The 23,006-nt window shown below is 48.8% G+C and overlaps 1 protein-coding gene across 5 annotated transcripts in view; it reads left to right on the top strand.

Annotated features, from left to right (window-relative positions):
- The window catches only part of ACADL (acyl-CoA dehydrogenase long chain), a 104,875-nt gene that overhangs the window by 20,920 nt on the left and 60,949 nt on the right, over positions 1 to 23,006 (top strand). For all 5 annotated transcript variants that reach the window (XM_033944256.1, XM_033944257.1, XM_033944253.1 and 2 more), the window contains exons 3-5: positions 52 to 189; positions 2,333 to 2,497; positions 4,271 to 4,337. In XM_033944256.1, the coding sequence (XP_033800147.1) occupies positions 52 to 189; positions 2,333 to 2,497; positions 4,271 to 4,337 (370 nt within the window). The remainder of the gene's footprint in view (positions 1 to 51; positions 190 to 2,332; positions 2,498 to 4,270; positions 4,338 to 23,006) is intronic.

Raw genomic sequence — 23,006 nt, 5'->3', positions numbered from 1 at the left:
GTATATAATTATGCTGCTGTGCCCTGCTTACTCTGCTTTTTATGCTTGCAGATGGGAGAAGGATGGGCAAGTGAGCCGAGAAATCTGGGAGAAAGCTGGACAGCAAGGACTGCTAGGAGTGAATACTCGTGAAGAACATGGTGGCATTGGTGGGGACCTTCTTTCTGCAGCGGTGGTCTGGGAGGAACAGTAAGTTTTAAATGCCTGTTTGAGCATAAGCCTTCTTAGAATATGGAACTTGACTAGCTTAGTCACAAACACATTATGCAAATCACAACAATACAAAAATAAACATAATAATAAAACATATGTGATAAAATAACCAAATGTCTGGTATAGTTTGGCTATAGCAAGAAAAAAAAAAGTTTCTTAGATTCTAGACAAAATATAAATTTCATAAACTAGATAAACCAATAGCTTGCCTGAAAAGAACTTGTGATCCATATTCAAATGAATTATGCTCATAAAATAGCCTTTTTGAAACTTTACTAGGGCTGAGTAGATTCTTACTCAGAATATCACTAAACTCAAATTTAGGTGCATAAAACATGAACTTAAGCGAGGTACTATCTTTTTAAATTCTCTGCTCTGACCGGCAATAAATTTAAGCACAACACGCATGCACGCTACTACTTTTTTGGGCACAATTCTTGTTGAAGATGCCGACAAGGTTAGTTTCAGTTCTTCTGTCCAGTATTTAGTTCCTTTTGTTCTTTTTCGCTGTTTTTAATGCCCTTATATGACTCCCCTTTTTCTTGCCTCCCCTGTATTTATTGACTTTTTGTCTGAGTCTGCAACTTACGGTATGCACATATTTTTTGCCTTACTGTGTTTTTATTTAGCCTGCCTGAGTTCCAACCATTTCTACGCAATTACCATGGCTTACTGTTTTAACCATATAATGCACTAATGTTCGCGCCTTTTCCCATTTGAGTCTGCACAATGATTTTTTATCTTATCCTTGCTTTGGATTAGCATGCACGTTTAATCCTATTCCATTCCATATGGGTCGATTAATTTATTATTGGTTTACCTTTATACCCTCCTTTATATACGTCAGCATTGTTTTACACTTCCTGTCTAATACTACTTATCCATTTATTTCTAAAGATGGTAGCGTATTTTGTTTACCTCGCTTTCTTTACTATGGATTCTGTATCTTTCATGTTTCATTTGCATTATATGCTTTGTTAATGCCCTAATACTCATTGTATTCATTTATCTCTATGGTTTTAGCTTATTGGTCTGTCATATGTATCTATTTTTTATGTTGTATAGTTTGTTGCTTATTTATTAATTTTTTGTTGTCTTCAATATTCTTCATCATATGGTTTGGTACATTTATGAAGAACCTGTTCATTTATATTGCTTTTAATTATGTTTTAAAATGACTTGAAATACTTAGGCCCTCATCTATCAAACTGTGATAGCAGTTTTTAGCGCGGGGAGCCACGCTGAATGGCCTGTGCTGCTCCTGACACTCATAGGAACTCAATGAGCGTCGGGAGCAGTGCAGGCCATTCAGCGTGGCTCCCTGCGCTAAAAACTGCTATCGCAGTTTGATAGAAGATGGCCTTAAGGTGCTTGTTTATATTTGTTTAGATGGCTAGAAATGCTTATTTAGGGATTATTTATTAATTGTATTCTTTTATTAATTGTATTCATTTATTTTTTATGTTTTATCTACATGGCATTTATATGTTGCTGATCTTTATGGTGCAGTTTGTTCCTCTCTTACAATTATTAGGTTCCGTCTCCGAAAGACACTTTTCTCAAATTTATGTTGTTCATAGATTTTTTTTTTTTTTAATTTTATCATATGGTTTGATACATTTATAAGATATATTTATCCATTTATATTGTTTTATTATACATTTTTAGATGTTTTGAAATGTTCATGATGTATTTAATCATTTTTATATTTCTTTAAATGTTTTTGATATGCTTAAAGTGTGTTTATTTGTTTACATTTTTTCAGATGTTCTGAAATGCTTATGATGTGTTTAGTTAATTTAATGTTTTTGTTTACGTTTGATTTTACTTCTCTTATTCTCATACTTTCTTTCATTTTGTTTAGTATCGTTAGCCCCCTGAGGAAGGCATCCACAGATACTGAAACTGGGATCCTAGTTGGGAACCTTTTGTTTTTAGACTCTGCACAATAATAAAATAACTGGTTGGATTTTGACATCTTGCTTGTCTCCTTTTTTTGCTTTGTTTTTCTCTGCTGGTCAGACACACATATAGACATAAACACACAGATGTTGGAAAAATTTAATTGGCCATGCTTCACATGCTTATCCCACTTGTTCATTTGCTTTTCTTTTTTAAGGATGTATGTAAACTGCTCAGGACCAGGATTTAGTCTCCATTCAGACATTGTCATGCCTTACATCGCAAAATATGGCAGCAAAAGCCAAATTGAGCGCTATATCCCAAAAATGGCAGCTGGACAATGCATTGGAGCTATAGCCATGACAGAGCCTGGAGCTGGAAGGTGAGCAAAGTTCAGCAAAAGAGTTTAGTTCTTCATTTTATTCTTATATTCTTACCAGCACTAAAAAATATCTCCTTCTGATTAGATGTTTCATATTTCATTTTAAAATTATTCCAGGTAGACTTAAAAGGCTCTTTCAATCACATTACTTAATCTCAGGAATAGGCTGATTAATATATTTGTGCGTGTATTGTATATGTATAAATATGTGTGTGTGTGTGTGTGTGTGTGTGTGTACACACACACACACTTATACATATATGTGGGATTTTAGTATCCATACCAAATAAATTGGAAAAAATAAAACACTTAGGGTCTCTTCTGTCAAACTGCACTAGCAGTTTGTAGCGCAGTGAGCTGCGCTGAATGACTCGTGCTGCTCTCGATGCTCATAGAGTTCCTATGAACGTCGGGAGCACTGCGGGCCATTCAGCGCAGCTCTCTGCACTAAAAACAGCTAGTGCAGTTTGATAGAAGAGGCCCTATCAATTACTTAAAATTGAAGGGATAACATCCTACCAGTTGGAAATGCAGCATTCATTCCTTGATGCTACTTCTACAAAAGGGCTCATATTGCCAGGGCATAATACTAATCAAAGACTGAGAAAAACAACTCAAGCTTTTAATGAATTAACGGGTTCTAGAATAGATGTGTAGACTTAGGCATTTTTTCTTTATTTCTGTCTGTCTTTCTCTCTTTCTCCCCCTTGTCTGTCTGTCTGTCTCTCTCCACCTGTCTGTCTGTCTCTCTCTTTCTCCCCCCTGTCTGTCTCTCTCTCTTTCTCCCCCCTGTCTGTCTGTCTGTCTGTCTCTCTTTCTCCCCCCTGTCTGTCTGTCTGTCTCGCTCTCTTTCTCCCCCCCGTCTGTCTGTCTCTGTCTCTCTCTCTCTCTCTTTCTCCCCCCTGTCTGTCTGTCTCTGTCTCTCCCCCTGTCTGTCTGTCTCTCCCCCTGTCTGTCTGTCTCTCCCCCTGTCTGTTTGTCTGTCTCTCTCTCTCCCCCCCTGTCTGTATGTCTGTCTCTCTCTCTCCCCCCCTGTCTGTATGTCTGTCTCTCTCTCTCCCCCCCTGTCTGTATGTCTGTCTCTCTCTCTCTCTCCCCCCTGTCTGTCTGTCTGTCTCTCTCTCTCCCCCTGTCCAGCAGCACCACTTCCCTGCTCCCCCTGTCCAGCAGTAGCCCTTCTCCCATCCTTTTACCTCCCCCCTGTCCAGTAGTAGCCCTTCTCCCATCCTTTTACCTCCCCCCTGTCCAATAGTACCCCTTCTCCCTTCCCTGCTCCCCCTGTCCAGCATCCACTAGCCCGGGCAGCCTTGGGGCTTTTGCTAGGCCGGCCTGCCTCGCATTATCGAAGTGGGCCAGCCTAGCAAATGCCCCGCGGCTGCTGGATGAAACCGCGGCTGTTGCTGGTCCAGGGGTGAGAAGAAGAGGCGTCCTGGCAGCGTAGTCAAAAGGCAGAAAGTCAGCCGGCATCGGAGTTCAAGGCAGGAAATCAGCTGAGCGGGGCATGGATCACGGATGCACGGAGTTTGAAGTGCGCATGGGCGCTAAGGGTTTTATTATAGCGGATATAAAATGTGTGTATCTGTCAGGATTCTTAGATTGTAAAATCCTACAGTGATGAAGAAGGACATAGCTTATGAAATAAATAATTTGTCTTCACACGTAAATAGTTTAGTACAACATGCCAACCAATTGGCAGTGAACACCAGCAGTAGTGCAATTCGAGGATGTGTCATGTGAGCTGATAGTTTGTTTTTGTTATTCTTATGATCCTAGTGATTTGCAAGGAATACGTACAAATGCCAAAAAAGATGGACAAGACTGGATTCTGAATGGCAGTAAGGTAGGTAGAGGATCTTTAACTCATCTCTCTCCTTCTTTTTGCATATCCAACAGACCGCCAAAACTTGTCACTTCTTTCTATATAATATCCCTAAAATTCAGACTTTCCTTTCTGATCACGTTGCCCTCATCCATGCTATTGTCACCTCTCTCCTAGATTACTGCAATGTACATCTTGCAGGTCTTCCGCTAAGCCATCTCGCTCCCTTTCAATCTGTTCAGAATTTTTTACACCTTGTATTCTGCCAGGGTATTTATGCTCACGTTATTGCTCTCCTCAGTTTGCTTCATTGTCTCCCTGTTCTCTTCTGCATGAGGTTCAGACTCCTCTTACTAACCTACAAGTGTATTCACTCTGTGGGTCTTCAATATCTCTCCTCTCTTATCTCTCCCTATACTCTGACTTGGGAACTTTGTTCATCGGGTAAGTCTCATGTCTGTACCCTTCTCCTCTATTACCAACTCCTGACTCCATCCCTTCTACCTTGTTGCGCCATATTCCTGGAACAACCTGCTTGATTCTGTACATTGTGCTTTGTCTCTGGTGATATTCAGTTCCAGACTGAAGGCCCACTTTTTTTGAAACTGTGTCTTAACCCTTCCAATTTGTAAAGCACCACATTTGTTTGTCATACCCTCTGTATCCCCCTACCCTCGCTACCTCTTCTCCCTTTGTATTTCTCTACATGAGTAGCATATCATCATTTATCCCAGGACAAGCAGGCAGGTATTCTCACTAGTGGGTGATGTCATCCGACAGAGCCCCGATACGGACATCTTGCAAGCATGTCTTGCTTGAAGAAACTCAGAAGTTTCGAGATGCCCGCACCGCGCATGCGCCAGTGCCTTCCCGCCCGATGTACCGGGCGCGTCTCCTCAGTTCTTTTCTTTCCGCGGAGCTGAGAAGTTCTCTTCAATTCTGCGCTGACTGAAATTTCAGTATTTTGCCTTCTTTCCCCGCGTTTTATTGTTTTACTTACTTTCTTTGAACTTTTATTTCTATTTAAAAAAAAAAAAAAAAAAGTTAAAAAAAGTTACAATTATTTCGTCCGGCGGTTCGGCCGGGCCGGCCTCGTGGCTGCGACCTAGCTCCTTCGACCTAGCAACGTCACTTTTCCGGCCTATGTCCCGGCCTATCACCGGTTTTAAAAAGTGCAGCAAGTGCCAGCGTGCGATTTCGTTGACGGACCCACACCGGCGCTGTCTTCAGTGTCTTGGTCCAGAACACGTTCCGAAATCGTGCCGGCCTTGTTCCACGCTCACAGCGCGCTCTTTTAAACGGCGCTGCTTACTTTGGGAGTCCATGTTTAAGATGGAGTCTTCTAAGGAGCCATCTGCTTTGACTTCGACTTCGACAGATGTTTCACCGGTCTGTTCGAAGCCTGCATCTGCGACTCATGCATCGAGCATCGTGAAGCCAGCATCGTTCACACCGGCTTCTGCATCGAGTTCAGCATCGGTTCCTGCTCCCGTCTCCTCGGTTCAGGTACCGCCTTCCACTGTTCCTCCCGTGGTCATTAAAGTGCCCAAAGCTACCAAGCAGAAGCACTCGACCACGAAGGAACGCGATGACCGTGCAGGAGGACCCCCTTTCGGTGCGGATCCCTCCATATCGGCATCGCTTAAATCCCTGCTCGAAGCTCAATTTGTTGAGCTCATGCGGACGATGGGACCGAGGCTTATCGCTAATATTCAGGGCGATACTACGGTCCCGGTCCCGGAGAGCGGTCCGCCCCCTCCTCCTCCTCCTCGTCGTTCGATTTCCCTGCTCGACGAGGGGGAGCGGCGGAGGGCGGCGGAACCCACTAGGCGGGCTTCCCTTTCTGACATGCCGCCTTTAGAGCCCATTACACCTCCACGTCACCAGGGTACTACATCGGCCCCTGATAATCGGAGTCCTGGGCATACTGCATCGCAGGAGGAGTTCTTTCGCACTCCATACCAGACTTGGGTGGCACTGCGTGAATCGGCATCGTTGCCTCCCATGCGCTCCACTGCATCGAGTCCAATCCATTCCTTCGAGGCTTCAAGGGATCGATCGATGCATCGAAGATCACGTTCCCCATCCCGGCATCGGGAGGGGCATCGATCTCGACATTCTTCTAGACACTCCTCGCGTCATTCGGAGGTGTCTCCACAGAAGAAAATGCAGCGTATGGGATACTCATCCTCAGATTTATCCCAGCCAGAGGGACCGGAGTATGAAGAACCATCTACCTCATACTCTCCATGCCGCTCTCAGCTCTCCCTGGAACCGGAGGCTTCCACGTCTTCTAGTCCGTCTCGCCGGCCGGCCTTGGCGGACCAACTTTCCTTTTCATCCTTTCTCAGACAGATGGCGGATGACTTAGATGTGACCTTAGATACTGGGTCGAAGTACTCTAAGGAGTATCTGGACACCATGCATTTACCTCATCCTCCGGCGGAGACACTTCGGCTTCCCCTGCATAAGTTACTTGACCAGACTCTCATGCGGTGTTTGGAGACACCGTATTCCATACCTGCGGTGCCTAGCAAGTTGGATGCTCGATACCGCATCGTGCACCACAAGGGGTTTGAGGGAGCTCAACTCTCTCATCAGTCCCTCCTAGTCGAGTCTTCCCTTAAACGTTCGCACCCCTCCCAAGTCTACGCTTCCGTGCCTCCTGGCAGGGAGGGGAGAACGATGGATAAGTTTGGTAGACGTATCTATCAGAATTCAATGATGGCGACTCGAGTGCTCAATTACAATTTTTTCTTCTCGTCCTATTTGGATTTTTTCTTGCCGGTCCTCCGCAAGTTCACACCTTTCATCGATGCTGAGGCTCGGTTTGAGTTTGAGGAGGTGGTGGCGACCCTGTCCCAGTTGCGCCTCCAATTGATGCAATCCTCCTATGATGCTTTCGAGCTCTCGGCTCGTGCTGCGGCCTGCTCGGTCGCCATGCGTCGACTGGCTTGGCTTCGCACCATTGATATGGATCCGAATCTCCAAGACAGACTTGCAAATGTGCCTTGTGCGGGAGCGGATCTGTTCGATGAGTCTGTCGAGACTGTTACTAAAAAACTGTCAGACCACGAAAAATCTTTCCAGTCTATCATGAGGCCTAAGCCTAAACCACAACAGTCTCGTCCTTCTCGACCGCCTATAATCTACCAAAGGCGTTATCAACCGAGGCAGGCCCCTCCTGCGAGACAGCCTGCAAAGCGACAGCCGCCTCAGAAGACTCAGCAAAAGCCTCAGATGCCGGCTGCTCCCAAGGCTACTCAGCCTTTTTGACTCTCCTCCAGGGAGCATAACCGATCTCGTTCTGTCTACCCCATATTTTCCCATAGGGGGTCGCCTCCATCATTTTTGTCATCGATGGGAGGCGATCACCACGGACCTCTGGGTCCTCTCCATCGTAAGAGAGGGATACTCTCTTCATTTCCAACGGGTCCCCCCGGACCATCCTCCAAGAGAGTATCCTTCCAACTCCACACAGACCGCTCTTCTTCTCCAGGAAGCTCAGGCTTTGCTCCGGCTTCGGGCCGTCGAGCCGGTACCGGTGGATCAACAAAACCAGGGGTTTTACTCCCGGTACTTCCTGGTCCCGAAGAAGACGGGCGATCTGCGTCCCATTTTGGACCTTCGGGTCCTCAACAAGTTTTTGGTCAGGGAACGGTTCCGCATGCTGACCCTTGCCTCTCTTTATCCCCTCATCGAGCAGAACGATTGGTTATGCTCTCTGGATCTCAAGGAGGCCTACACTCACATCCCGATTCATCCGGCCTCCCGCAAGTTCCTCAGATTCCGGGTGGGACATCTGCATCTGCAGTATCGAGTGCTTCCCTTCGGCCTATCTTCGTCGCCCAGAGTCTTCACGAAGTGTCTGGTAGTGGTGGCCGCTGCACTCCGGAACATGGGTCTCCAGGTGTTCCCTTACCTCGACGACTGGCTCATCAAGGCCCCGTCCGCTCCCAAGGTCATTTCGGCGACCTTGACCACCATTTGTTTTCTGCAGAGCTTGGGCTTCGAGATCAACTTTCCAAAGTCTCATCTTCAGCCCACCCAGTCTCTCCCCTTCATAGGGGCTGTCCTGGATACCATTCAACTTCGAGCATTCCTTCCTCCTCCACGCTTACATGCTCTCCTTCTACTCTGCCAGTCAGTGTCTTCTCGCCAATCCATCTCAGCGAGGCACATGATGGTCCTTTTAGGCCACATGGCATCTACAGTTCATGTGACGCCTTTTGCCAGACTACATCTCAGGATCCCTCAATGGACTCTGGCATCTCAGTGGACTCAGGTGTCCGACCCGTTATCTCGTCACATTGTGGTCACTCCTGCTCTACGGCAGTCTCTTCTCTGGTGGATGACCTCTTCGAATCTATCCAGAGGTTTGCTGTTTCATTCTCCTCCCCATCAGAAAGTTCTAACGACCGATTCATCGAACTATGCATGGGGGGCCCATCTGGATGGTCTTCGCACTCAGGGGTTCTGGACCAGTGCGGAACGACTCCATCAAATCAATCTTCTGGAGCTCAGGGCCATCTTCAATGCCCTCCAAGCTTTTCAACATCTGCTTCACGACATGGTGGTCCTTATTCGCACAGACAATCAGGTCGCCATGTATTATGTCAACAAACAAGGGGGCACGGGCTCGGCCCCTCTTTGTCAGGAAGCTCTTCGAGTCTGGGATTGGGCGGTTCGCCACAACACCTTCCTCAGGGGAAGGACAACGTCTTGGCGGACAAATTGAGTCGTCTACTTCAGCCTCACGAATGGACGCTCCACTCCGACCCCCTTCATCAGATTTTTGCTCAGTGGGGGACACCTCAGATCGACCTCTTTGCAGCCCCCCACAACTTCAAGCTGCCTCAATTTTGCTCCAGGATCTACACTCCTCATCGCCTGGAGGCAGATGCTTTTCTGCTGGATTGGAGCAAACGTTTCCTATATGCGTTTCCTCCTTTTCCTCTCATTCAAAAGACTCTAGTCAAATTGAGATTAGACCATGCCACCATGATTCTGATTGCTCCTCGGTGGCCCAGACAACCTTGGTTCTCCCTTCTACTTCAACTCAGCAGCAGGGAGCCAGTACTTCTTCCAGTGTTTCCTTCACTACTCACTCAACATCAAGGTTCACTACTTCATCCCAATCTGCAGTCCCTCCACCTGACAGCTTGGTTCCTTTCAACATAACTCCTCACCAGTTCTCTCAAGCAGTGAGGGAGGTCTTGGAGGCTTCCAGGAAGCCTGCTACTCGACAATGCTATTCCCAAAAATGGACTAGATTCTCTTCCTGGTGTATTTCCAATGCCACGGAACCTCAGCGAGCTTCCCTATCTTCTGTATTGGATTATCTTCTACACCTGTCCCAGTCTGGCCTCAAGTCTACCTCTATACGAGTCCACCTGAGTGCTATTGCGGCTTTCCATCAGCCTCTACAAGGGAAACCTTTGTCTGCTCATCCTGTGGTTTCCAAATTTATGAAAGGACTTTTTCATGTCAACCCTCCTCTCAAACCTCCTCCTGTGGTTTGGGATCTCAATGTTGTCCTCTCTCATCTTATGAAGCCTCCGTTTGAACCTCTCAACACGGCTCCACTCAAGTATCTCACCTGGAAGGTGGTTTTTCTAGTGGCCCTCACGTCAGCTCGTCGAGTCAGTGAGCTTCAGGCCCTAGTGGCGGATCCACCGTTCACTGTATTCCATCATGACAAGGTGGTTCTCCGTACTCATCCAAAATTCTTACCTAAAGTGGTCTCTGAATTTCACATCAACCAATCCATCGTGCTTCCGGTGTTCTTTCCAAAGCCTCATTCTCATCCTGGGGAATCTGCTTTGCACACTCTGGACTGTAAACGTGCTCTAGCTTTCTACTTGGATCGCACAAAGCCACACAGAACTGCTCCTCAACTTTTCGTCTCCTTTGATCCAAACAAGTTGGGACGACCGGTATCGAAGCGCACCATCTCCAACTGGATGGCGGCTTGTATCTCTTCCTGCTATGCCCAGGCTGGATTATCCCTTCCCTGTAAGGTCACAGCCCATAAGGTCAGAGCAATGGCAGCCTCTGTAGCCTTCCTCAGATCGACACCGATTGAGGAGATTTGTAAGGCTGCCACTTGGTCCTCGGTTCATACATTCACCTCTCATTATTGTCTGGATACTTTCTCCAGACGGGATGGACAGTTTGGCCAAACAGTGTTACAAAATTTGTTCTCTTAAGTTGCCAACTCTCCCACCATCCCATTGGGGTTAGCTTGGAGGTCACCCACTAGTGAGAATACCTGCCTGCTTGTCCTGGGATAAAGCAATGTTACTTACCGTAACAGTTGTTATCCAGGGACAGCAGGCAGCTATTCTCACGTCCCACCCACCTCCCCTGGGTTGGCTTCTCAGGCTAGCTACCTGAACTGAGGAGACGCGCCCGGTACATCGGGCGGGAAGGCACTGGCGCATGCGCGGTGCGGGCATCTCGAAACTTCTGAGTTTCTTCAAGCAAGACATGCTTGCAAGATGTCCGTATCGGGGCTCTGTCGGATGACATCACCCACTAGTGAGAATAGCTGCCTGCTGTCCCTGGATAACAACTGTTACGGTAAGTAACATTGCTTTTTTGTCCAGTGTGTCTTTCATAATTAGACTGTAAGCTCCTTTGATCGGGGACCGTCTCTTGTGTGTTTAATGTACAGCACTATGTGCATCTGGTAGCGCTATAAAAATATGTAGTTGCAGTAGGGGGCCACTTCCCTCCTTCCTCTTCAGTAATATTGAAGCAATGCCCAGCATTGTATTAAGGGGCAAGTGTTGAAGATTCTGTATTTCATCTGAGTAATTAAACTTATAGGATGCTTTTTCACAAAGAGCCTACCCTGCGTTCAAAGATATAGGGACCTTGGCTAGAAACCATAGCTTTTTTCACCTGGGGATTTTTACACATCCATGCTATTTAACTTTATTAAATTTTAAAGCTGATTCTCAAAAACAAGGAACAAGAAAAAGCTAAAGCTGTATCTATAGATCGATAGAAGGAACAGCAACATGTATCTCAATGTTTGAAACCATTGCAGCAGTAGCGCGCTGAAAGTTAAAACATGAAGTTCAGCAACAGCTATATTATCCCCTGATGAAGTCTGGCTTGTAGCGGAAATGCTCTGGATGAAGTAGAGCGTCGGGTATTGAAATACTAACCAACGTTGGCATTGGCAAATGGCCATTGAGATAAGTGTTGCTGTTCCTTCTATAGATACAGATATATTTTTTAGCTTTAGCTTTTTCCTTGTTTTTGAGATTTGTTGTTTCCTGTGGTATGAAAACAGAATAAATTACATATTACATTGAGTCATTTATAAATTGTGACACTAGTGTGTAGAAAGATCTTTTTCAAAAATTTTTTAATTATCCATAATACCCCCTTTTTTTTTTTGCAAATGTTAAAAGTAGACATGGCTGGCTGAGCTGACCGCGGCAAGGGAATCTCCGATCAGCGGAGCTGGCAGGACTCCCCGAAGCTTTGCTTTGGAGAGTCCTGCTAGTTCAGTTGATCTCGGGAAAAATACACCTGCTGCGATCAGCTGAGCTGGCTGCGGCAGAGGGACCCCCCCCAACACACACACCGTATATTGGCAGGAGAGATACCCACTCCCTCCTGCTACTGCAAGTTCATCCCTACGTGGATGAATGGCTGATCAGAGCCCCCATGTTGTCTGAGGGTCGACGCACAGTGGATCAGGTGATCCGAGTTCTGGAGGTTGTATAGTAAATTACCGAAAGAGCAATTTGACACTGACTGAATCCCTGGAGTACTTGGTAGCCTTATTTGATATGGCTGCTGTCCAAGTCTATCTACCAGAGGCATGGAGACAGAAGCTGTGCTGTCAGATTTCTTGCCTCTTTGACAAGTCAGCTCTGTCGGCGTGGGACTATCTTCAAGTCCTGGGGTCCATGGTAGCCACAATAGATGTGGTGCCTTGGGCAAAAGCCCACATGCGTCCTCTCCAGTACTTGTTACGCTCATGCTGATCTCCACAGATGGCTGTGTTACAGAAGTGTATACCCTGGACACTAGAGGCTCGAGCCAGCATGGATTGGTGGCTCCGTCCTCAGTCCTTCTCCAAGGGCATACCTCTTTAGATTGCTTCCTGGGTGGTCGTAACAATAAATGTCAGTCTCCTAGGTAGTAGAATTGTTAACCTGTCAAAAGCGTGCAGAACATCGGCGCGCCGACAATCACGCCCTGACAATTTTGCGTGCAGGACAAATGCGTACCACACTCTGACCGATCTCAGGCCTTCCCCCTTTGCACTCTAAGGGTGTGTGTGTGTGTGGGGGGGGGAACCCCCCCACTACACTTAAGTCCCGCTCTCCTCCTGAAACCCACTCTTCCGCTCTGAGGGGAGGTGTGGGGGGACGAGGAGGGGGGAATGGGAGGGCGAGAAGTTGTAAATGTAGTGAGGGGATCCCCCCCCACAGTGCAAACTGGAAGGCCTCAGAGCAGTTAGAGCGGCAGCACGCATTTGTCTGCACAAATGTTGGGCCGTGATTATTGGCGTGCCGATGTCCGGCGTCCTTTTGACGGTGTGCCGTAGAATTGGTTGATTAACAGACTAGAACGGCATGCTATTCGGTTGGCTCTGGTGAAATTGCAGAATATATTCCCCCTCCTCAATATTCACAGGGATTAGAGCCGCCCTGCGAATATTGAAAAAATGCGAATAACTTTTAGGGCCGACTCTGACCCACCCTCCACCTCCCTCCTGCCTTCCGGACCTCTCCACACCTTACCTGGTGGTCTAGTGGTGAAGCGGGGCAGGAGCGCTCTTCCTACGCTCCTGCCCTGTGCAGAGCCGTCAACAAAAATGGCTGCTGTGAGTTCCCGCTGTAGTCTCGTGAGACCTGACTGGATTCCAGCCCTCAAGCACCGTAGTTGCCCACCCCTGGTCTAGACGCTTTAGTGTAGCCATGGTCTCAGGACCTCCTGTTGGTCATCTTTCCTCCCTGGCCCATGATAGGCCGTATCTTTCAACCGATTGCAGCTCATCAAGGAAGGGTCATTCTGGTGGCTCCAGATTGTCCTCAAAGGCCATGGAACACAGATCTGATGCAGCTTCAAACAGGTTGCAGGTACATCCAGACCTCCATTCATAGTGTCCAGTATGCATGGAGGATCTGGATCGCTTTGCTCTTTGAATACAAAGTGTTAGAGTGCAAAGGATATTCCGATGTGGTCACTGCTACACTTCTCAGGTCTAAGAAGTCGACCACTGTATCTGTCTATGCTAAAGCATGAAATATTTTCCAGCATTGTTGTGCCCAAGAACAGTAGGAGCCATTTCAGCTCCAGTTTTGGTGGTGGTAGTTTTTCTTCAAGCCGGCCTTGACAAGGGCCTCACAGTGGGTTCCCTTCAGATCCAAGTAGCAGGGCTTGGGACAGCAAACCTACACCGGTGTCTCATCCAGACATCACCAGATTTCTTAAGGGTGCTCTCCACATCAGTCCACCAATCAAACCACCATTTCCTTCATTGGACCTTAATGTGATTCTGCAAGGTCTTACCCAAAGCTCCTTTCGAGCTGCTAGAAGAAGCATCCCTCTTCAACTTGACAATAGAGGCGGTTTTTCTGGTAGCTGTGACCTCAGTGAGACGAGTCTCGGAGCTCCAGGCTCTTTCTTGTAGAGAGCCTTTCCTTAAAATCTTGGAGACTGGAGTCTCCCTAAGCACTGTTCCTTCTTTTCTGCTGAAGATGGTTTTGGCATTTCAAGTTAATCAGGAAGTCTGCTTACCTGTATTCTAGTCCACAGGTTCTAAGAAACAGGACCACATTTTGAAGAAGTTGGACGTGAGAAGAGTTCTTCTTCATTATCTGGAGGTCACCAACGAGTTTAGACTTTGACCATCTGTTTGTACTGTCTCATTCGACTAAGTAAGGTGCATTATCCCAGGACAAGCAGGCAGGTATTCTCACTAGTGGGTGATGTCATCCGACAGAGCCCCGATACGGACGTCTCACAAGCATATTTTGCTTGAAGAAACTCAGAAGTTTCGAGATGCCCGCACCGCGCATGCGCCAGTGCCTTCCCGCCCGATGCTCTGGGCGTGTCTCCTCAGTTCTTTTTCTTCCGCGGAGCTGAGAAGTTTACTTCAATTCTGCGCCAATTGAACCCGTTTTTTTGCCTTCTGCATCGCCTCGGTTTGAGTTCTTTTGTTCTTGCCGTGCGTTTGTTTCTTTAAAAAAAAAAAAAAAAAATTTTTCCTTCCGACACCGGGTCGGCCGCGTGGCTTGGGCCCCGCGCCTTCGACCTTGCGGCGGAGCTTTTCCGGCCTATGTCCCGGTCGATCACCGGTTTTAAAAAGTGTAGCAAGTGCCAGCGCGCGATTTCGCTCACGGACCCGCATCGACGCTGCCTGCAGTGTCTGGGTCCGGACCACTTTCCGAAATCGTGCCGGCCTTGCTCCACTCTCACAGCGCGGGCGTTTAAGCGCCGTTGCTTTTTGTGGGAGTCGATGTTCAAGATGGAAGCTGCGTTGGATCCTTCGGCTTCGACATCGACTGGTGCTTCGACTCCGTCTGCGTAGCCCTCTGCCTCCCCTGCGGCTTCGGGCCTTCAGAAACCGGCTTCGTTTACACCGGTTTCGGCTTCGGCGCCGGTGCCTCCCTCCGTCTCCTCGGAACAGGTACCGACCCCTACAGTTCCACCGGTGGTGCTCAAAGTGCCGAAGGCTGGCAAGCAAAAGCACTCGGCACCGAAAGAGCGCGGAGACTGTGCGGAAGGGCCCCCTTTTGGTGCGGATCCCTCCATATCGGCTTTGTTGCGGTCCATCTTGGAGGCTCAGTTTGTGGAACTCATGACCACCATGGGACCCCGGCTGATTGCCATGATCCAGGGTGACCTCCCAGTTCCGATTCCGAGGGGCGGGCCGCCCCCCCTCCTCCTCCTCTGCGCCGCACGACCTCGTTGCTCGGCGAGGAGGAGCAACGGTCGGTGGCCGGCCCCTCGAGGAAGGCCTCCTTTAGTGACATGCCTCCCTTGGAGCCTATTCCCTCGAGGCAGGCCTCCCTTAGTGACTTGCCTCCCTTGGAGCCTATTACCCCTCCCCATGACACGGTGTGGCATCCACCCTCGGGGCCTCCCAGTCCTGGGCATAGCAGGAAACATGACGAGTTCTTCCGAACACCCTATCAAGCCTGGGCGGCGTCTCGGGAGGCGTCGAATCTTCCGCCTCTCTGATCTACGGCTTCGAGCCCTATCTGCTCTTTAGAGGCTTCTGGGGACCAGTATACTCACTGACGGTCTCGATCCCCCTCCAGGCATCGAGAGGGGCATCGATCCAGGCACTCTTCGAGGCATTCCTCTCAGCACTCGACCGTCTCTCCTCAAAAGAAATTGCCTCGTATGGGGTACTCTGCTTCGGCTGGGTCTCCTCCTCCGGGACCGGAGTTCGAGGACCCCGAGGTTTTTCACTCACTCTGTTGTTCGCAGGCCTCTGTAGAGCCCGAGGCCTCGACTTCTTCCATTCCTTCTCGAAGACCGGCGCTGGCGGACCAACTGTCTTTTTCCTCTTTTCTGAGACAAATGGCGGATGATCTGGACATTACCCTCGATTCTGGTTCTCGATACTCCAAGGAGTACCTCGATACCATGCACTTGCCTCATCCCCCAGCCAAGTCCCTGCGCCTGCCTCTGCATAGGCTCCTTGACCAGACCTTCATGAGATGTTTTGAGTCTCCTTACTCTATCCCTGCAGTCCCTGGAAAATTGGATGCTCGGTACCGCACGGTGCATCATAAAGGCTTCGAGGGTCCTCAGCTTTCACATCAGTCCCTCCTGGTCTCATCCGGCCCAGGGATATGCTTCATTGCCTCCGGGCCGTGAGGGCCGAACCATGGATAAGTTTGGACGACGCATCTATTAGAATTCTATGATGGCGTCCCGAGTTCTGAATTATAATTTCCACTTTGCTACTTATTTGGAATTTTTTCTTCCTGTGCTTCGGAAGTTTACGCCCTACATCGAGTCCCAGGCTCGTTTTGAGTTCGAGGAGGTAGTTGCTTCGCTGTCCCAGCTTCGTCTTCAGTTGATGCAATCTTCCTATGATGCCTTCGAGCTCTCGGCCTGGGCTGCTGCCTGCTCTGTGGCGATGCGCCGTTTGGCCTGGCTACGTACCATTGACATGGACCCGAATCTTGAGGACCGACTGGCAAACGTTCCGTGTGCTGGGGCGGATCTTTTTGACGAATCCATCGAGACAGTCACGAAGAAATTGTCTGATCATGAAAAGTCCTTTCAGTCCATTCTTCGGCCGAAGCCTAAGCCTCAGCAGTCTCGACCCTCTCGACCGCCCTTGATTTATCAACGGCGTTATCAACCGAGGCAAGCTCCACCTGCGAGGCAACCATCGAAGCGGCAGCCTCCTCCGAAAGCTCAGCAAAAGCCTCAGCCATCTACTGTCCCCAAGGCTCCTCAGCCTTTTTGACTGTCTCTTAGAGAGCATAACCAACCTCGTTCTGCCTCCTCCTATTTTTCCCATCGGAGGGCGCCTCCATCACTTTTATCATCGATGGGAGGCTGTCACCACCGACCTCTGGGTCCTTACTATCATCAGGGAGGGGTACTCTCTTCAATTCCATTGGGTACCTCCGGACCACCCTCCAAGAGAGTATCCTTCCAACTTGACTCAGACCGCCCTTCTCCTTCAGGAAACTCAGGCTCTGCTCCGGCTTCGGGCCGTCGAGCCGGTCCCTGTGGACCAACACAACCGGGGGTTCTACTCCCGGTACTTCCTTGTCCCGAAGAAGACGGGCGACCTGCGACCCATCCTGGACCTTCGGGTCCTCAACAAATTCTTGGTCAAGGAGAGGTTTCGCATGCTGACCCTTGCTTCTCTCTACCCCCTCCTCGAGCAGAACGACTGGTTATGCTCTCTGGATCTCAAGGAGGCCTATACTCACATTCCCATTCATCCAGCCTCCCGCCAGTTCCTCAGATTTCGGGTGGGACATCTACATCTGCAGTAGCAGAACGAGACTTGGGGGTAATCATCAGTGAGGACATGAAGTCTGACAATCAAGTGGAGCAGGCTTCGTGCAAGGCAAGACAAATCATGGGCTGCATACGAAGGGGTTTTGTCAGTCGTAAGGCGGAAGTCATTATGCCATTGTATAGATCCATGGTGAGGCCCCACCTGGAATACTGTGTGCAATTCTGGAGGCCGCATTATCGCAAGGATGTGCTGAGACTGGAGTCGGTGCAAAGAATGGCCACCCGGATGGTCTCAGGACTCAAGGATCTACCATACGAAAAACGGCTTGACAAATTACAGCTATACTCGCTCGAGGAGCGCAGAGAGAGGGGGGACATGATTGAGACGTTCAAGTATATTACGGGCCGCATCGAGGCGGAGGAAGATATCTTCTTTTTCAAGGGTCCCACGACAACAAGAGGGCATCCGTTGAAAATCAGGGGCGGGAAACTACGAGGTGACACCAGGAAATTCTTTTTCACTGAAAGAGTGGTTGATCGCTGGAATAGTCTTCCACTACAGGTGATTGAGGCCAGCAGCGTGCCTGATTTTAAGGCCAAATGGGATCGGCACATGGGATCTATTCACAGGGCAAAGGTAGGGGAGGGACATTAAGGTGGGCAGACTAGATGGGCCGTGGGCCCTTATCTGCCGTCTATTTCTATGTTTCTATGTTTCCATTCGGCCTGTCCTCGTCTCCCAGAGTCTTCACGAAGTGTCTGGTGGTCGTGGCCGCTGCACTCCGGAACAGGGGTCTTCAGGTTTTTCCCTACCTCGACGACTGGCTCATCAAAGCCCCCTCAGCCCCAGAGGTCATTTTGGCGACCCTGGCCACGATTTGCTTCCTGAAGAGTTTGGGCTTCGAGATCAACTTCCCCAAATCTCATCTACAGCCCACCCAGTCTCTCCCCTTCATCGGGGCGGTCCTGGATACCATTCGACTCCGAGCATTCCTTCCTCCTCAGCGCATGGATGCTCTTCTTCATCTCTGCCAGTCGGTGTCTTCTCGCCAGTCTATCTCAGCGAGACACATGATGGTCCTCCTGGGCCACATGGCCTCTACAGTTCATGTGACGCCTTTTGCCAGACTCCATCTCAGAATTCCTCAGTGGACCCTGGCTTCTCAATGGACTCAGGTGTCGGACCCGTTGACTCGACACATCATGGTCACTCCTGCTCTTCGGCAGTCTCTACTTTGGTGGATGACCTCTTCTAATCTATCCAGAGGTTTGCTGTTTCACACTCCTCCCCACCAGAAGGTTCTCACAACCGATTCCTCGACCTATGCTTGGGGGGCTCATCTGGATGGGCTTCGCACTCAGGGATTCTGGACCAGTGCGGACCGACTCCATCAAATCAATCTTCTGGAGCTCAGAGCCATCTTCTATGCTCTTCAAGCTTTTCAACATCTGCTGCATGACATGGTGGTCCTCATTCGAACAGACAACCAGGTCGCCATGTATTATGTCAACAAGCAGGGGGGCACGGGCTCGGCCTCCCTCTGCCAGGAAGCTCTCAGGGTCTGGGATTGGGCGGTTCGCCACAACGCCTTCCTCAAAGCTGTCTACATTCAGGGGAAGGACAATGTCTTGGCAGACAACTTGAGTCGTCTACTCCAGCCTCACGAATGGACTCTCCATTCCACCCCCTTCATCAGATCTTTGCACAGTGGGGGACGCCTCAGATAGACCTCTTTGCGGCTCCCCACAACTTCAAACTGCCTCAGTTTTGCTCCAGGATCTACACTCCTCATCGCCTCGAGGCAGATGCCTTTCTGCTGGATTGGGGGAATCGCTTTCTGTATGCGTTTCCTCCATTTCCTCTCATTCAAAAGACTCTGGTCAAGCTGAAGTCCGACCATGCCACCATGATTCTGATAGCTCCTCGGTGGCCCAGACAACCTTGGTTCTCCCTTCTACGTCAACTCAGCAGCAGGGAGCCGGTCCTTCTTCCAGTGTTTCCTTCACTACTTTCTCAACATCAAGGATCACTGCTTCATCCCAACCTGCAGTCTCTCCACCTGACAGCTTGGTTACTCTCAACGTAACTCCTCACCAGTTTTCACAGGTGGTGAGGGATGTCTTGGAGGCTTCCAGGAAGCCTGCTACTCGGCAATGCTACTCCCAAAAATGGACTAGATTTTCTTCCTGGTATGTTTCCAATTCTAAGGAGCCTCAACGAGCCTCCCTGTCCTCTGTATTGGACTATCTTCTACACCTGTCTCAGTCTGGTCTCAAGTCGACATCTATACGAGTCCACCTGAGTGCTATTGCGGCTTTCCATCAGCCTCTACAAGGGAAACCTCTCTCTGCTCATCCTGTGGTTTCCAGATTTATGAAAGGACTTTTCCATGTCAATCCTCCTCTCAAACCTCCTCCAGTGGTTTGGGATCTCAATGTTGTCCTTTCACAGCTTATGAAACCTCCTTTTGAGCCTCTCAGCAAGGCTCCGCTAAAGTTTCTCACTTGGAAAGTGGTTTTTCTAGTGGCCCTCACGTCTGCTCGCAGGGTCAGTGAGCTTCAGGCCTTAGTGGCGGATCCACTGTGCGGAAGAGTTAGCTCCAGGGAGGAGTGTGAGGACCTGCAAAGGGACCTGGACAAGCTGGAAGACTGGGCAAACAAATGGCAAATGCGCTTTAACGTGGAAAAATGCAAGGTCATGCATATAGGGAAAAAGAACCCGTTGTTCAACTACAAATTGGGGGGGGCATTGATGGGAGACAGCAGACTTGAGAGAGACTTGGGTGTGCTGGTGGATGCATCACTGAAGCCATCTGCACAGTGCGCAGCAGCCTCGAAAAAAGCCAACAGGATGCTGGGCATCATAAAGAGGGGCATAACAACCAGGACGCGGGAAGTCATCATGCCATTGTATCGAGCGATGGTGCGTCCACATCTGGAATACTGCGTTCAGTATTGGTCGCCACACCTCAAGAAGGACATGGCGATACTTGAGAGAGTCCAAAGGAGAGCAACGAAACTGGTAAAAGGGCTGGAACACTGCCCATACGCCGAGAGGTTGGATAGGCTGGGGCTCTTCTCTCTGGAAAAGAGGAGGCTCAGGGGTGACATGATAGAGACCTTCAAAATCATGAGGGGCATAGAGAGGGTGGATAGGGACAGATTCTTCAGGCTGAAGGGGACAACAGGTACGAGAGGGCATTCGGAGAAACTGAAGGGAGATAGGTTCAAAATGAATGCAAGAAAGTTTTTCTTCACCCAAAGGGTCGTGGACACTTGGAATGCGCTACCGGAGGAAGTGATCAGGCAGAGTACGGTACAAGGATTCAAACAGAGACTGGACGGATTCCTGAAGGATAAAGGGATCATGGGATATTGAGAAAGCTAACCAGAAAATAAGTATAGAAACCCAGGTCGTGCATGTGCAAGACCGGAGGGCTAGGAAGGGAAACCAAGGCGGCATGGGGGCCCCTTCTGGTGATTTAGACAGGTCGTGACCTGTTTGGGCCGCCGCGGGAGCGGACTGCTGGGCAGGATGGACCTGTGGTCTGACCCGGCGGAGGCACTGCTTATGTTCTTATGTTCTTATCCACCTTTCACAGTATTCCATCATGACAAGGTGGTCCTTCGCACTCATCCGAAATTCCTGCCTAAGGTGGTCTCTGAATTTCATCTCAACCAATCTATTGTACTTCCAGTGTTTTTTCCAAAGCCTCATTCTCATCCTGGAGAATCAGCTCTTCATACTCTGGACTGTAAACGTGCTTTGGCTTTCTACCTGGATCGCACCAAACCACACAGAACTGCTCCTCAACTTTTCGTCTCCTTTGATCCAAACAAGTTGGGACGACCTGTATCGAAGCGTACCATCTCCATCTGGATGGCGGCTTGTATCTCTTTCTGCTATGCCCAGGCTGGATTACCCCTTCCCTGTAAGGTCACAGCCCATAAGGTCAGAGCAATGGCAGCCTCTGTAGCCTTCCTCAGATCGACACCAATTGAGGAGATTTGTAAGGCTGCCACTTGGTCCTCGGTTCATACATTCACCTCTCATTATTGTCTGGATACTTTCTCCAGACGGGATGGACAGTTTGGCCAAACAGTGTTACAAAATTTATTCTCCTAAGTTGCCAACTCTCCCACCATCCCATTGAGGTTAGCTTGGAGGTCACCCACTAGTGAGAATACCTGCCTGCTTGTCCTGGGATAAAGCAATGTTACTTACCGTAACAGTTGTTATCCAGGGACAGCAGGCAGCTATTCTCACGTCCCACCCACCTCCCCTGGGTTGGCTTCTCTGCTAGCTACCTGAACTGAGGAGACACGCCCGGAGCATCGGGCGGGAAGGCACTGGCGCATGCGCGGTGCGGGCATCTCGAAACTTCTGAGTTTCTTCAAGCAAAATATGCTTGTGAGACGTCCGTATCGGGGCTCTTTCGGATGACATCACCCACTAGTGAGAATAGCTGCCTGCTGTCCCTGGATAACAACTGTTACGGTAAGTAACATTGCTTTCGCTTCCAAGGCCTCGATTTCCAGATGGATCCGTAAGGCCATTTCGATAACCTACCTTATCTGTGGGAAACAGTCCCTTGTTTCTGTTAAGGTGCATTTGACAAGAAGTGTATCTTGGGCATGGCAGAGGCTAGGGCAGTCACTTGAGCGGACATTTGTAGAGCTGCAATTTGGTCCACTCTTCATTCCTTTGCCAAGTTTTACAGGGTGGATGTTGCAGCAAGAGAGGTCTCTGCCTTTGGCTACTCAGTGTTACGAGCAGGCACTGTCAGCCCATCCTAGATTTCTGGGATTTCTTTTGTATGTCGCGCTTCTCCAGATTGACACACCTATTGGACTAGAAAAATATATTATTTTCTTATCTTGATGATATCTTTTCCAGTAGATGGGTGTGTCATTTTAGACCCCTACCCTATCTTTCCTGCACCTGCCTATTGTCTCATTGTGTTTATTCTTCTCCAACTATGTGTCTTGGATGCCACTTGGGCCCTGAAGAATGCTGTATAATATGTTTTAGCGGCTACAGGAGTACTACCTGAGCTCCTTTGATGCTTCTGTTGGCTGTTAGCTGTTCATTGATTGTTCAAGTGTTATTATGTTCGAGCAGAACAGTTTATTGGTTTTGGAAAGCTTTCTATTGTCTCTTACTTCACATAAATTTTGATGGAGCCCTTGCAGACTTGGGTACTAACTGCAGGTGGCACTAGAGCTCCCGGTGAAGTAGGAGAGGTGCAGAAAAAAATCCATCGTGGATTCTTTCTGCATATGGCTCGCAGCCCTGGGGAGATAATCCACTTGTCCAGAATGACACACTTATCTACTGAAAAATATATTATCAAGGTAAGAACATAATTTCAATCTCTTTCCATAATACAGTTTATCCTATAGTCGAGGGCCAGGTGCAGATATTAGATGGGGACAAGATAGATGATACAGTGTCTGTTGGGATAAACAAATGGGAGGCTTAACTCAGCAAAGTTGATTATAAGGAACTGATTATAAGGTATAAGGAACTGATTTAGTTACAGTGTAGCAAGCTAGGCCTGGTGCAGAATGAGTATATAGTCAATCACCCTATGTATTAAAAGTTTGGGTGAAGAGCCAAGCTTTCACCTGCTTCCTGAAGAAGAGGTAGTCTGGAGTTAGATGTAGCCCCTCTGGGAATAAATTTGAGCGTGGAGCTGCTCCTGAGAAGACTCGCTGGCAGGT

Source organism: Geotrypetes seraphini, chromosome 5 (assembly GCF_902459505.1).
Source record: "Geotrypetes seraphini chromosome 5, aGeoSer1.1, whole genome shotgun sequence".
NCBI classification, from domain to species: Eukaryota; Metazoa; Chordata; class Amphibia; order Gymnophiona; family Dermophiidae; genus Geotrypetes; species Geotrypetes seraphini.
The sequence above is the reverse complement of the archived record's forward strand: the minus strand, read 5'-3'. Positions and strand labels throughout refer to the sequence as shown.